The sequence below is a fragment of the Labrus mixtus genome, chromosome 19, assembly GCF_963584025.1.
Source record: "Labrus mixtus chromosome 19, fLabMix1.1, whole genome shotgun sequence".
NCBI classification, from domain to species: domain Eukaryota; kingdom Metazoa; phylum Chordata; class Actinopteri; order Labriformes; family Labridae; genus Labrus; species Labrus mixtus.
In genome coordinates, this window is record NC_083630.1 from 3485315 (window position 1) to 3499834 (window position 14520).

A 14520-nucleotide genomic window follows, 5' to 3' on the forward strand; every position below is an offset into this window, starting at 1 on the left:
TAGGACATGCAAGGTGACATTATTTTATCTTAAATTCATAATTCTGAAGAAGTTACAGAAATTTCCACCAGAGTGGACATGATGCAACCCTAAAATGCAAAAAAGACTTTATTTATTTTGGAGTGCATTAACTTTTCATCTCATCATTTTGACTTTTTATCTCATCATTTTGACTTTTTATCTCATCATTTTGACTTTTTATCAACGCAATGCAACGCGGTCTGCACGAACTCGTCTGCGTTGTTACAAAATCTTGGAGGTGCGCGGCTGGGTGCTCAGACCCTCCGCAGACCCTCCTCTCGCCGACCATGCGCAATATCGCCGCGCCGACCGTGAGAAGCATGAAACCTGATTCAATGAGTCGTAATGTGCAGCACATGGCTAATTTACATAACGTTATTTTCCCGTGAAAACACTGTGGGAAGATTCGAAGTCTGGCTAGCAAGCCAGCCTTTCTGTTAAACATCCTGTCTGATAATATTTACTGTTTGGTAGCCATAGGTAGGCTACAGATGTTGAGAGAAATGTGTGCTAGCTGAAGGTAACTTCATACAGCTTTCTGGTTCATTATTATCTCAGGCAACATTGACAAGTGACAGTTGGTCAACACATGTAATAAGAGAGGGAATATAAACTTAATGAGAATCAGCTGGAGCAAAACATTAGGTTCATATATTGATAATGTTGCATATTTAATGATAGAAGATACAATATTGTCATACTTGATGACTGTATTATGTTCTCTCAGACTCTTGCTCTGAGAGCTACTTGCATAGTGACTGCCCTTCACATCACCCCTTAGTGGAACATGGTAAGCCCTGTTCTGCAAATTCATCCCATTTATAAAAAGGGACTGAATGTTGGAAGCATGTGTGTTTCATGTTTCACTGAAGCTTTATCAAACAGTTAGATCAGAACATAGATATCGACAAGCACTTGTGTTTTTCTTATTGTTTGCACTGCTTCTTTAGTCTGAATGCTAAAAATCGTCTGTAAATTAACACTTTAGAGTTGATATTTAAAAAAAATCATTCCCGGGGGACCCGGGGGACCATGCCCCCGGGAAGATTTGAGTTTGCACCCCTGTATAAATATTACAAGCATTAGTTGCAACTTTAGAATAGTCATTCACATATTGTTTATGAATGGTTTACAAACCATGTATAAAACAATTGTTAGTTTTATAAACATCAATTCCAACTTTATAATAACCATCCAAATAATGTTTATAGGTGCTCTACACATTATTTATTAACCATTTACAAAGTATTATAATCTTCAGTTCCAACTTTACAATAACCATCCAGATAATGCTTGTAGATGGTTTATAAACCAATTATTAATCATTGATAAAATATTCATTATCTATCTAAAACATATTTATAGATGCTTTACAAAGTATCAGTAAGGGATTATAATCTTCAGTTCCAACTTTATAATAACCATCCAAATAATGTTAATAGATGCTTTATAAAATATTTACAAACCATGAACAAATATCTGATCCATGTGTCTCTGTAATGTTTATAGATGTTTTATAAACCATCTCTTAAAGGTTTATAAATCATTTGGTCATCATTAACAAACACTTTATAAAGTGTATGAAATGTTATAATGTGTGCATCAATAAACTGTTAACATAACAGAAATTATAGCATTACAAATCATTAGCAAACATTATTAACTATCATTTCATTGTTTGTTAACAGTAAATAACTATTAACTAATGGTTAATTTACTATCTATTTACCCTTATTTACCCTTTATAGATGATGGTTATTATAAAGTGTTACCCTGATTTTAACTGTAAGAATGCAGACATTAATACATTACATTTGGTTATTATGCATTTGTCATGATGCAGAAATAATGTATTATTATTGTTGTCACACTAAACTTCATTAGTCTCTGAGATACCTCGACGTGTTCTCTCATATTCTGATACTTTAATCTCTGTTATTGCAGAGCTGAAATATTAAGGATTTATTTATCAGATTTCTCTGATAACTCTCATAGGTTCTTCCACACCCACTCACATTCACACCTACTGGCAATTAAGAGTCCCCAATTAACCTAACGAGCATGTCTTTGGACTGCGGTAGGAAGCCGGAGTACCCGGAAAGAACCCCCGGGGATTCAACCCTGGAACCTTCTTTCTTTTTAAATATCTCTTTATTAATTTGACAAGTATCTTGATCCAATAATCATTAAGGACATTTTTTTTTTTTGGGTAACATGTCACATACCCCCCCTCCCCACCCATACATATACACACGCAGACATGCACACACACACATAGACACATAAATTACTATGGTTAGATAATCCCTGGAGCCCAAAGGCCAGTCTAAATTGAGTCCAGATTTTTAAAGTGAAAGTGACGATTGGATTACCCGTAAATTGGGTTGGTCGTATGGGAAGTTTTGATGTTAGCATAGCCAAGAGTGAGGAAGAGGGGCAGGATTTGGCTTCAAGTTCACACCAGTTTAATGTTGGTTCCTGGACGCAGAGTGAAATTTTATGAATATTAGTTGCCCAGTAATAGTTCCTTAAATCAGGTAGTGCCAATCCACCTGCAGATATCTGCCTTTGTAGGAACTCTCTCCTGATCCTGGGGGTCTTGCCTTTCCAAAGGAAGGAGGTAATTAGTTTATCTATTGCACAAAAAAAAGGATTTAGGCAAGAAGACTGGAAGACATTGGAAGAGATACAGAAAACACATTCATTTTTACACAGTTAACCCTTCCAGAAAGGGATAATTGTAAGCTGTTCCACCTTCCCAAGTCCTTTTTGAGCTGATCAATTAAGGGAGGAAAATTCCTTTTGTAAAGGTCTGGTAGTTTTCGACAAATATTCACGTAGTATGTAAGTAAGTATTTAAAACTGATTTCTAGACATCTTAAAGGGGAGGTGCCTATCAGGGATCTGAAAGGCTAGATTGTTTACAGGGAAGTATTTGCTTTTGGAAAAGTTAAGTTTATAACCTGAGAAAGATCCAAACCTATTTAGTGGCTTGATTGTCTGGGGAATCGTAGATATCGGATCAGAGATAAACAATAATAAATAATCCGCATAAAGAGAACGTGTGTGTTCCGAGCCACATCTAAGGATACCTTGACTAAAACTGGCGGATTTAAGTGCAATCCATAGGGGTTCTATCGCAGTTGCGAACAACAACGGGCTCAGAGGACACCCTTGGCGCGAACCTCTGCTGAGTTTAAAATATTGAGACTTCAGCCCATTAGTGCTTACGGAGGCCTTAGGTGATGAATATAAAAGCGTTATCCAGGATATAAATTTGGACCCGATGCAAAATCTCTTAAGCACCTCGAACAGGTACCCCCACTCCACTCTATCAAATGCTTTTTCCGCATCCAGAGAAACCACCACTTCAGCTGTCTCACTTGATGCTGGAGAGGAAAGAATATTGAGAAGTCGGCGAATGTTAGAGAAGGAGTGTCGGTTTTTTCATGAACACGGTTTGGTCTGGTGATATGATGGAACCTTCTTTCTGTGAGACAACAGCACTACACAGCATCACCGTTCAGCCCCAAGACAATAATGAGTCTGTTAAAGCAGCAAGTTTGGTACCTGTAATTTGCTCGTCTTGCCACTAGATGGAGACAGTGAGCCAAAACCTCGCTGCTCAGTGATCTGTTCATTCATTGCATGTTTTAGGATTGGAAGAGATTTTAAGCAAATGTGCAGAAACACAAAGCAGCAAAAGAGCTAAAAGCACAGTAATCAATCTTTTTCTCTGTTTGTTTTTCAGCTTGGAAAAATGGAACTAGATCTGGATCAAGTCAAAGGCTTAAAGGCTTTAAGGCTGATAACTGCAATAAGCACATTTCCTCGTCATTCGGGCTGCAGTGGATTGTTTCAGTAATGCATTTCTAAACAATAGGTCGGTTGAAATCGGACCCTTGAGCAAAATTTACCATAAGGCATTCAACCAGATGTCCTTTTTAAATTTTAGAACAATTCTAACACTGCATAAACATCAAAACAGGATTACATCCAAGTCAGCTTTCAAGAACGACTTTACTGTTTACTATTGTCTTAGGTTTAATCTTTATTGACTGTTTGTCTTTCAGAGGCTTGAGTGTTTGGGTTCATGTCTTATGTATATCCCTTTTGTCATTTTACTGTACCATCTTTTGTAATTATATCAAAGTAAATGTGCTTTAATCTTTTAAATTTTGATTGCTACGTCTCTTTTAACCACTAAGACACTCGAGAGGCCATGTATTCATCAGGCCATCTTTACAAATAATAATTGGCTGTATATTTATTCGTCTTTGTAAACAACATAAAAAAAAGTTTTTAGACAGCGAGTGATGAGTAAGTAAGAAATGCACACAATAAAAGCATAAAAAATGCTTTTTACAGTTACACAAATTTGTGAAAAAAATAAAAAGAGCAGCAACAACGTTGTTTTCTTTGTGTGTTTTTCAGGATGGATTCGCCTGGATTCAATCCAGGCCATGATAAATTTTTTTGTTAGTTCTGCATGTTGGTCCTAGTGGGACTTGATATGTTATGGTGGTATTTAATGTAGTTGTTTTGTTTGGTTGAGGAATGTAATAAACTTATATTAAAACAATGTAAAATATATTTTTCTTTCTATTCTTGTGTTATTTTTATATCTCTCAAGAATTGACAGTTTTGTAATGTTTCTAGTTGTAACACTACTCGTAAATACAGTAAAACAGAAACATCACTGATAAGTGAAGATCTGCACTGGCATCCTCCTGCTGTGTGCCCCGCCCACATATCATCCACCTGTCTTCCTATTGGTTAAAAGTCAGAGGCAAACTCCCTGAACTTAAATGCTATTGGATAACGTCGGTGTCAATCACGCGCCATGCAAATCAACGAATAGATGCGGAACAGGGAGCAGACAGAAGAGCATAGCGGGCATTCATAGATAGAGGGGGCGGACGCGCGTTGCCCTTCATCATTTCAGCACAATTTTTATACTCTTGCGGGTCCTGTTGTGTTATTTTATCGCATTGGAATAGGGACTAAACTGAAAAGCTGTGAAAATGGCGCAGCCAGACAGCAAGAAGATCTTCTTTGAGAACCTGTCGGGAGCGGGGAAAGCTATCGCGGTTCTGACGAGCGGAGGAGATGCTCAAGGTAAACAATGTTCTCAGTGTATGAGTGAGGACAGGCCCGTAGAGGGCGAAAATACCCCCTCTCCAGCTACTGGATCATGTCCTGCCACTGAGGGGATGAGGGGTTTCTTATAACAAAGTGTTTAACAGCGGGCAGAATGTATTTAAACGTGTAAGGTCGTGACAGTACGTTGAAGCCCACCAGCTAGCATGCTAACCTGATGCTAACTAGCTAGCGGCAGCATCCTTCAGTGTCATTGATCTGAAGGCAGATGTTTCAAAGAGACCGCAAGGTCGAGCTGTGGCATCTTTTTCCTGCGTAGAGGACAGAAAGTTTCAGCTTTTTTTCCATTACAACGAACACTTTTAGCCACGAGTTTAATCTCCCTTTAAGTAACTTTGATGAAAAAGTGACAGTCTGCATTGCGGGTTTTCACCGTGCAGCTGGTCGTCCACAGTTCAGCATCTTAACATGTTATTATTAATGATATACAAGTGGAGGTTGTGGTAGCAGTGAGAGGGGGTCAGAGGTGGATGTCTTGTATCCTGTGTACGTGATGAGCCGCATACAGCTCTCTGCTCCGGCTCTCCCGATCAGTACTGCGTGACGTCACGGAGGAAACCCTGGTGACGTGTTCACCGGCTCGTCTCTTCATTTGACCGACACACTACTTCACGTACAACACACACCCACCACCAACATGCCAGAGGACCACATTTCATTACCATTAAGTGCTTCATTGATTAAATGGTTTTGCTTCTGCAGAGTTGAGGAGTATTTTTTCCACAAATAAACGTAATAAAAATGTTAAAACACAAATTATTTTCACCTATAAAACCACTCAAACTAAGATGTTTGAAATATATCCTTTTCTTCATTGAATATTTGTCTATTAAACTGTAGAAAAATCTCTTGTTTTTATTTTGTTGATGTTAAACAGTTTGACTGCAGTCTCTTTTCAGAACTGCAGTTTATATACTAAGCAATTTTAATCTGTGTTCAATATGCCAAAAATACAGGAATGTTAAAATCAGGGCTGGAAATTAACTTTTTCGCCTTCCTGCCACTGACGGGTGGATTCAAAAATCTACTGGTCATTCTTTTTTTTCTTAAAAATACTGACATGCTCTTTGCAGGATTGGAAATTACCACCTGCCAAATACAGGTTTTGTTTGCGGTGACGGGTATATTTGCTCAGCTGACCAGTTCTGTTACCAGTCATGGTGGCAGGTAAATAAAAGTAACTCAACAGGAAGGGTTTGTGACGACAGTCAACGTAAACTGAATCCTGGTCTCCTGCTTGTTCCACTCTGACGTTATGAGCAGAGTCAGGCAGTCCTAAACGAGGCCCCTCCTCATGTCAGTGTTTACAGTGATAAGCTATGAGACTGAGAACCTACACACACAGTGATAGGCTGTGTGCTTAAAGTGCTTTACTCTGAGTCTCTTCAATCGAGTGTAGCATGGATTAGCATCTCTAATAAAAGTGGCAGGTAAAGAAAATGAGTGATAAATTCAGGTTGCAACATTGTGATGTTGTAGCATGTCCCCCCTTTTATGCAAACTGCATACAAAGTTAAAATATGTTCTTGGTGAGGGCAGCTGCTTCAGTGTTCACCGCAGTAAAAAAATTATGCAAACAGAAACTGCAGGAAGTGAGTCGTAATATTATAAAGTACAGGTGTTACTAATGATATTGACAGCTGTTTCCAAGGCTATGTCCGATATCACACACTACTCACTTTATGGTGCATTACATACACCAGTTTGCCGTGAGCATTATCATACCCTATATTTAGTGCACTCATTGTATCCCACAATGCATTGTGAAAATCAGTGGTAGCCAAAGGCTGATTTCCATCTGTAATCCTTTGGCAGGTTGGTGGTACACACATACAGATTTACATAAAACCACAATAAGCAAAAACTGAACATTAGCCGACAGAGACACTTATATATGAGCCTAAAAAGGGGCTGTGCATTGTTCAACACAAACCAGGATGAAGTGACCTTCAGACCATCATGCATTGCAGACCATCAAGCTTTTTGCTGGCGGAAAGTGGCGCTGGACTGCTCTCAGACGGACGAGAGGGGCAGCGTCAACACAGGAACACAGAAAAGTTTTTATTTGGGGGTAATTTTTACTGAAACCTATAAGCTGTTTTCATGAAGATTTAAGGATTTTGAACAAAGTTAGTTTTACCTCTCGATGATGAGAGGCACCGGGCCATCGTCTGTAAACACAAATCAAACTGTTTTCATGCAGAAACATTCAGGACTGACAGGTTGACAGAGGTCCTAAAAGTTTTAAAATGCATTTAAAGCTGAATTCTCGTGTGCGTGGGCCCGCCCAGGTACCCTCCATGTGTGGGAAACACTGGTGTGCGATTTCAGACACAACCCAAGCGTCCTGTTAGCTGTTTACTCGTCCCTAACTAAATCATACAAAATAGAAGCAGCTAAATGGAATTCAACCATCTTTAAGTTTATTGACTACACCTGTGTTTTCCCCTCTGTGACATGTCAAAAGGTCTAACACAAACATCCTGCAGGTTGTCGTTAACATGCATCCTCTAATTTCTGCAGTCTCTGTTAACATGAAGTTTGACTGTGATAAATGTAATTGCTACTTTCCAGAAAGCGTATGTACACTAATGCTCTCTGTGACTCACAAGAAATTAATTGGTATTCGACAGGTTCCTTTGTGGCACACACATGAACACACACACACACAGAGGAAAAAAAACACATGGAGTTGGCCCCAGAGAAAGTAATGAGGCTGTGGCATGCATGACAGGAGCTGAATGTCTGTGTCAGAGGGTATTGTGTAGCCTTGGCTTAGTCTTTTCACTACCTCTCCACGGGAAAGTGTCAGTCCTGCAGAAAGAGAGGGACGAACCTGATGACTTTCCACTAAAAAGTAGAACAAGAAACATAAAGGATGCATGTCTTTGATATTTTCTCGATGTTCTGTCTGACCCTCTCACTCTAAACTGGCTTTGTTGCCTCTGTTGGTGATAAAACCAGGCTGTTCATTTAAAGACAGTTATGTAGCCAGACAAAAGGGCCATGGGCTGTTTGTACTCGACAGTATGTTAAATAATCGGCCACTTTCAAAAGGCTATGAGTGCCCATGTTTGAAGAAATCTCAACTTAAAGGAGTTTTTACTTTCCAGTACGGTTAACCGTCTGAGTTCAGCTGTCTTTTTCACTTTCACTGCTTTCTTCTCAGCCGTGTCAGGTCCCTAAAATCTGTCTCGCTACATAACAGCACAGCTCGGCTACCACTAGAGCTTGCAGCAGTTTTTTTTGCAGAGAAAAAAGAAACTCATTCCTTTCTCTTGTTTACATCTCTTCTAGACAGCCAAGTTCCTGTCAGCCCTGTCTGTGTAAAGCGTTACCTATTATCCCTGCTGTCTGGGCTTTAGCTTTCCTGCCATTGACATTCAAGTCACAGAGCAGTGCACTATTGGTTACTGAGTTCACATGGACTAACCACAAAGTAACTGGGAGGCTGCGGGAGGAGCTGGGAGAGCTTTTGACTAAACATGGCAGTGTGTTGGGCTGAGCTCTGGGTAGAAAGAAAGTTTGTTGATAGACAGTATAAACACAGATATGCTGCACATTCAAGACCAATAAATTAGAGAGAGGAAATTAAAGTTTTACAGGGATAGAGATTAAATAAATATCCATGCAAATCAGGATTTTTACAACAATTTGCTACAGTTGAAGAGCATTTCCCCATCTTCAATGCACAACTTTTTTTTTATCCCCCTACTCACTGCAAAGCTGTATGAAAGCATGTTTTATCAAAATTTTCTGAATCTTTTCTCTCTTTTTTTTCCAGGGATGAATGCTGCTGTCCGTGCTGTAGTTCGAATGGGTTTATATGTGGGAGCAAAAGTTTATTTCATTCATGAGGTGAGCCCAAACTTTGTGTTAAAGGTTGAAACGACACAAGATTTTCAAACCACCAGAATCTCACAAAGCTTCAATTGAAAGTTGATCGTGCCAGGTCACTTACAGAATATTGTCGAGGTGTCCTTGAGCAAGGCACCGAACCCTCTGGCGTGCCTCATGCGTAGACGGAGAGTGTAAACTAGAATTTCCCTCCTGGATTAATAAAGTAAAAGTTAAATGACGAGATCCCCCTCTGTGCCGCCTTCAGAGGTAGTAACAGAGGCGTTACAGGGGAGCGACTAGATCGGCAGAGCCAGCGGGGGAGGACAGCGCTGTGTGTGTGTGCATGTCTGACTGTGTGTGGCGTAATTATGGTGGAGCTTTGTTACGGCGGGGTTGCAGAAAAGGGCTTCAAGTATTGAATTTGAATTGAATTTATTTATTTTAATAGGGACAATGCACTTTAACATAATTTCATACAAAGCATGAAACTGATGTGCTGCATAAAGAGTATATAGCTATTGCTAATTTCCAACTCGTGTCCCCAGTTGGGCCTTTGTGTAAACAGACAGGTTAAAATGTACAACATTTGGTTACATAAAACATACAGTAGTGGCAGCGGAGGAGATTTCTGTCCGATACAAGCAGTTAATGGCAGACTTTAATTTAGAGTCTTCATCCTCTTCGTCAGTAAACAGATGTAAAAATGGCGGTTCTATAGTTCTGGTTCTGTAAACAGAGGGATGTTTATTTTTCACACAGCAGATGTTAAAGGAGCTCAGGCAACGGCCGAGCTCTGCATGCTCATCCTCTTCTCCCTGCACATCTGTGACATGAACCTCCTCACGCAGTGCGATGTTACATAACTGACTTGAGGCTTTAGCAGAAGCCTCGTACTGTACGAAACATGCCACCCACTCAGGTGCTTAGGGTGTTCTTCTTCACACTTCCGCAGGACACGATGAGGATGAACAGAGTTTAAGAGTCTGTATTAAACCCTTTAATAATACAAGAACATATCTGATTGTAGCTTTAACTTGATTGGAAATCTCCGGTGTTTATTTACAAACAACTATGATTTTTTTTCATCAGGGATATCAGGGTATGGTGGACGGTGGAGAGAACATAAAGGAAGCCACATGGGAAAGTGTCTCCAGCATGCTCCAAGTGGTGAGTTATTATTAAGGGCTGCATTCCACACATCTAATGCAATTACTGTACGGGTGTCACTCAACCATGGATTTACTTTCACGAGCTCTGCATTACAAATAACTTGAAATTAAAAGTCATGGAAGTGAGTACGAGTTGCAGGAGGCATAATGAGGAACATACGAGTCATGCAGTAAACAGATAAGGCTGTTTTGTGGTTCCTGTCCTAACATCCCTGTGGCCACAGTGTGTTTATCAGCTGTGTTTACACATTATCCCCAAGCCAGACGCTGAACAGAAAACTGCTGCAAGGTATAAATATATGCAGAGTTATTTTGGGTACTATGCTAATGTATGTTCCTTACTCCTTCTTCATCCTGGAGAATCTTCTTTATTTAAATGCATCCTCTGGATTTTTGAGTAAGGACAAAAGACGTGTTGAATAGTGAAGTCGGCTTTTTAGGGGTGTGATGAAAGCTATGACCACAGCATCTCCAAAATCAATAATTCCTCAGCAATTTGCTGCTAGTCTAACACAGGTACAGATGGAAAAGCAGCTTCAGTAATCATGATAAAGTCTGTTTGGCAGCATATACAGGATGTGCTTCAAGTCATAGTTAAGCAAAATGTCCTCGGACTCTGCCTTCACAACCAAGTATTTCTCATTCCACTGATTCAGCTCCTGCAGCCTCCTTTGAGAAGTAAGAGAGAGAGAGAAGCGATGAGACACATTAGCAATAAGAAAAAAAAGTCCCATGTCAATTGGGCTTAAGAAATGTTGACACCTGTCATCTTCAGGGTGGAACTGTTATCGGCAGTGCCCGCTGTAAAGAGTTTCGCAGCCACGAGGGACGCCTGAAGGCAGCTCACAACCTGGTGCAGCACGGCATCACCAACCTGTGTGTGATTGGAGGAGATGGAAGTCTGACGGGAGCAAATCTCTTCAGGGAGGAGTGGAGTGGGCTGCTGACGGAGCTGGTGGAGCAAGGTGCCGTCTCTAATCTTATTCTTTTAATTTATGGTGCGCTGACTCTGGTTAAAACTCTGCAAACTCAGCGTGTGGTGCTGTGTGGTTAGTCTAAATCTGTTTCCACACTTACTGTTTGTAGGTTAGATATTTCACACATCCCACGTACTCTGTCTCTATTAGACCATCATGCTTCAGGCTGAGGTCACTAACTCTGCGGTTTGTAAATGATGTCATGCTGTGTTACCAGATGTTGACGCCTTTTTTTTCTGCAACCCGCAGATTCTCCTCGTTTCCATTTCAGACTCAGTGTTTCTTAGTTTGTCCCCTGAGCTCAGCACTTCCTCTTGCTGCTCATTTTGTTATATTTTCCCAAGAAGAAACCTTGAGTCGCCGTCTAAAATGTATCGTTAACATTTTTTCTTTGCATTACTTCTGCATCCTTTCAGGCTTGATCGAAGCCGATGCCGTTCAGAAGTATTCGGCCCTCCACATCGTGGGGATGGTCGGCTCTATTGATAACGACTTCTGTGGAACTGACATGACAATCGGCACCGACTCGGCTCTGCACAGAATCATCGAGGTGGTGGACGCAATCATGACAACTGCACAGAGGTGAGGGGGGAATTCATATTTTTTCTGTAATTTTTATACGTTTTGTCACTTTCTTCCAACTTTTTATTTCCAGGCAAAGGAACAGTAAAGACTTCAGACTATTTCCACATTCTCAGGTCGGTTTCACATTAGTGGCCCGGGTCCTGATCCGGGTTCACTTGACCCCAAATTCCGGTTATTTGATCAGTGTGATTAATGTGTACTTGAGTACGGTCCCAAGCGATGTGAACGCAACCGTACTCAAACAAGGAAGTTGAGCGCAGTACTTGCGGGGGGAGGGAGCAACCATATGGTTTGGATTTGCACACCAAACATATCAACCAGTTAAGGCTAGCAGCTCAATTTATTATCTTTCAAATCAGAACTGTATTAAGAAAACAGGCTCAAAATGGATCTTATGTCTGGATGGCCTTGAGGCCTGCTGTCAGTCATCAACACTGCAGATTTTAGCACAGACGTCATACACTACAAATGACGAGATCCACACAGTTTTCTGCAGAGTTATTTTTATAATCCAAAAAAAGAAAGATGAAACGATTGCAGGGATTAGATTGATAAAATGGTCTCTACAGTGCTCTTATGATTGGATGTTATTTCAGGGGGACTTTGTTTTTGCTGGATTTGGCCTCAAACCATTTGGCATTAATGTGAATGGAGTTATATAAACTGCACAAAATAATCCAGCTTTTCAAATGCTACATATCTCAAAAACTGTTTAGTGCAGTCTGGTTTATCGATGCCTTTTGCCCCAGGATAGTTTGTTTGTTTTTACCTTCAGAGATATTAAAACAACTTCAAAGTCTTAATTTAAAAAGTGCTGATACTCGGCTTGAACTCTCCGCTAATTCATATTTTTCTGTTCTTATTTTTCAGCCACCAGAGAACATTTGTGTTAGAGGTCATGGGCAGGCACTGTGGGTAAGAAGGATTCAGATATACTTTGATAAACTCTTATAAAAACAAAATTCCTGAGGCAGAGATTTCTAAGAACTCTGTTTATGCAAACATGCATGTTTTGTCTGGGTGTTTTTATCTCAGCTACCTGGCCTTGGTGAGCGCCTTGGCTTGTGGGGCAGACTGGGTGCTGATCCCTGAGATGCCCCCAGAGGACGGCTGGGAGGACAAGATGTGTCAGAAACTGTCTGCGGTAACGTGATCTCATTTGTTCCCCGAAAGAAAACCCAGTGAACCCGTACTGTACTCGAGTCAACGCTAATATGACACCTGCTGTGTTTCCTGTTTCCTTTGACAATAATGTTTTGATTCTGCACAGCTTTTTTCTGTTTTACCCCAAAAGGTCTGAATCCTGATTACTTTATCAGAGAGGATTGATATGAAGGAATGTGTCAGCTGTTTCATCATGTTTTTTTTCCTGTTTTGGAAACACATCGTTGTTTTATGATTCAGACCCGCTCCAGGGGCACAAGGCTGAACATAATCATAGTTGCAGAAGGAGCCATTGATAGGCATGGGAATCCTATTACTTCTAGTATTGTCAAGGAAGTGAGTACCTGAGTGCAAAGAAAGGGGAAACCAGAAGCATGGAGACCCGACGGAGCCACTAAAAGATTCTCTGCCATGAAAGATAGCTTTAAAATAAAATGTTAAAGGGACATTTTGACATTTTTCAACCTGGGCCATTTTCTTACAACACATTTTTACTTCTTAAGGTTTCAGAGGTTCTCAAAATGTACTAATTAGTTTACCTGAGAGAGGGAACTTTATGACGTTTAATCCATCGGTAGGGTACCTGAGAGAGCATTAAAGTAAGTTTTACCTAAAGGGGCTGGGCGCCCGTTAGGGCATTAGGGAAGTTTTACCCAAGAGGGAGCACCTGAGTTGGCAAGTTTCAATGTTTTATCCATCGGTAGGGCTCCTGAGAGAGCAAGTTATGATATTTTACCAAACAGGAGGGCACCTAAGAGGGCATTGAATTACGTTTCACCCATCGGGGGGCACCTGAGTTGGCAAGTTTCGATGTTTAATCCATCGGTAGGACACCTGAGGGGGCATTAAGTGAAGTTTCACCCATGGGGGAGGGCACCTGAATGGGCACTTAATGACGTTTTACCCATCTGGAGAACAATGCAGAGGGGACTTTATCTTTTTTTATCTACTCCTTTCTATGATGGGGAGTCCATAAGAGCAGCATTTCTTCAGGGTATACCACTGAACTCAAGACATGTAAGAAGATGGCCCAGGTTTAAAATGAGTGGAATAAAGGTTTAGTATGAGCGGACATTGATCCATCCTGCTCCAGTCAAGGTAATCATTAAGCCTTATGATGTCTCCACAACATTACAGTGAAGACGAGTAATAAGGTCGTTAGGATATAGCTTATTACAAAATGTAAACACCAGCTGCTTTCATTATGAACCAATCTGTCCTCAGCTCTCGGGCCGTCGGCGCCGTCTGGCTCCCGTGCTTCTGAGAGCCCATGTCACAGCCACAGTCTCAGTTTTTCTGTCATGTTGTTTCTCCACCACCCCTCCTTGTAGAACCGAGCAGGGATGAAAAGGCTGAATATCATTATTGTAGCCGAAGGGGCGATTGATGGTAGCAACAAGCCCATTTCCACTGACTATATCAAGAATGTGAGTACAGAGTGTAAACATGTGGCAAGTTCGAGCTCTGACTCCCTCCTGTTTGACCTCTACTACTGTACTGCTGCCCTGGTGTGGCTTTGACTTCTGTCGCTGTGTTTCTGGAGTGCTCTGTCAGAATCACTCTCTAGTTTGGTAAGAATGCTGTCACCATACTCCTGAGCAGAC

General features: G+C 40.8%; 1 protein-coding gene across 4 annotated transcripts in view; it reads left to right on the forward strand.

Moving 5' to 3' along the window:
- Positions 1-4887: 4887 nt before the first annotated feature.
- Positions 4888-14520, forward strand: part of pfkpa (phosphofructokinase, platelet a) — a 31563-nt gene continuing 21930 nt past the window's right edge. Inside the window, exons 1-8 of one of the 4 annotated variants that reach the window (XM_061064950.1) lie at positions 4888-5139; positions 8966-9039; positions 10111-10188; positions 10966-11155; positions 11584-11749; positions 12623-12667; positions 12788-12896; positions 13157-13252. In XM_061064950.1, coding sequence (XP_060920933.1) covers positions 5046-5139; positions 8966-9039; positions 10111-10188; positions 10966-11155; positions 11584-11749; positions 12623-12667; positions 12788-12896; positions 13157-13252 — 852 coding nt within the window. In that variant the 5' untranslated portion in view covers positions 4888-5045. Of the gene's footprint in view, positions 5140-8965; positions 9040-10110; positions 10189-10965; positions 11156-11583; positions 11750-12622; positions 12668-12787; positions 12897-13156; positions 13253-14247; positions 14344-14520 lie in introns of all 4 variants that reach the window. The other 3 variants (XM_061064949.1, XM_061064948.1, XM_061064947.1) reach the window with 3 other exon arrangements.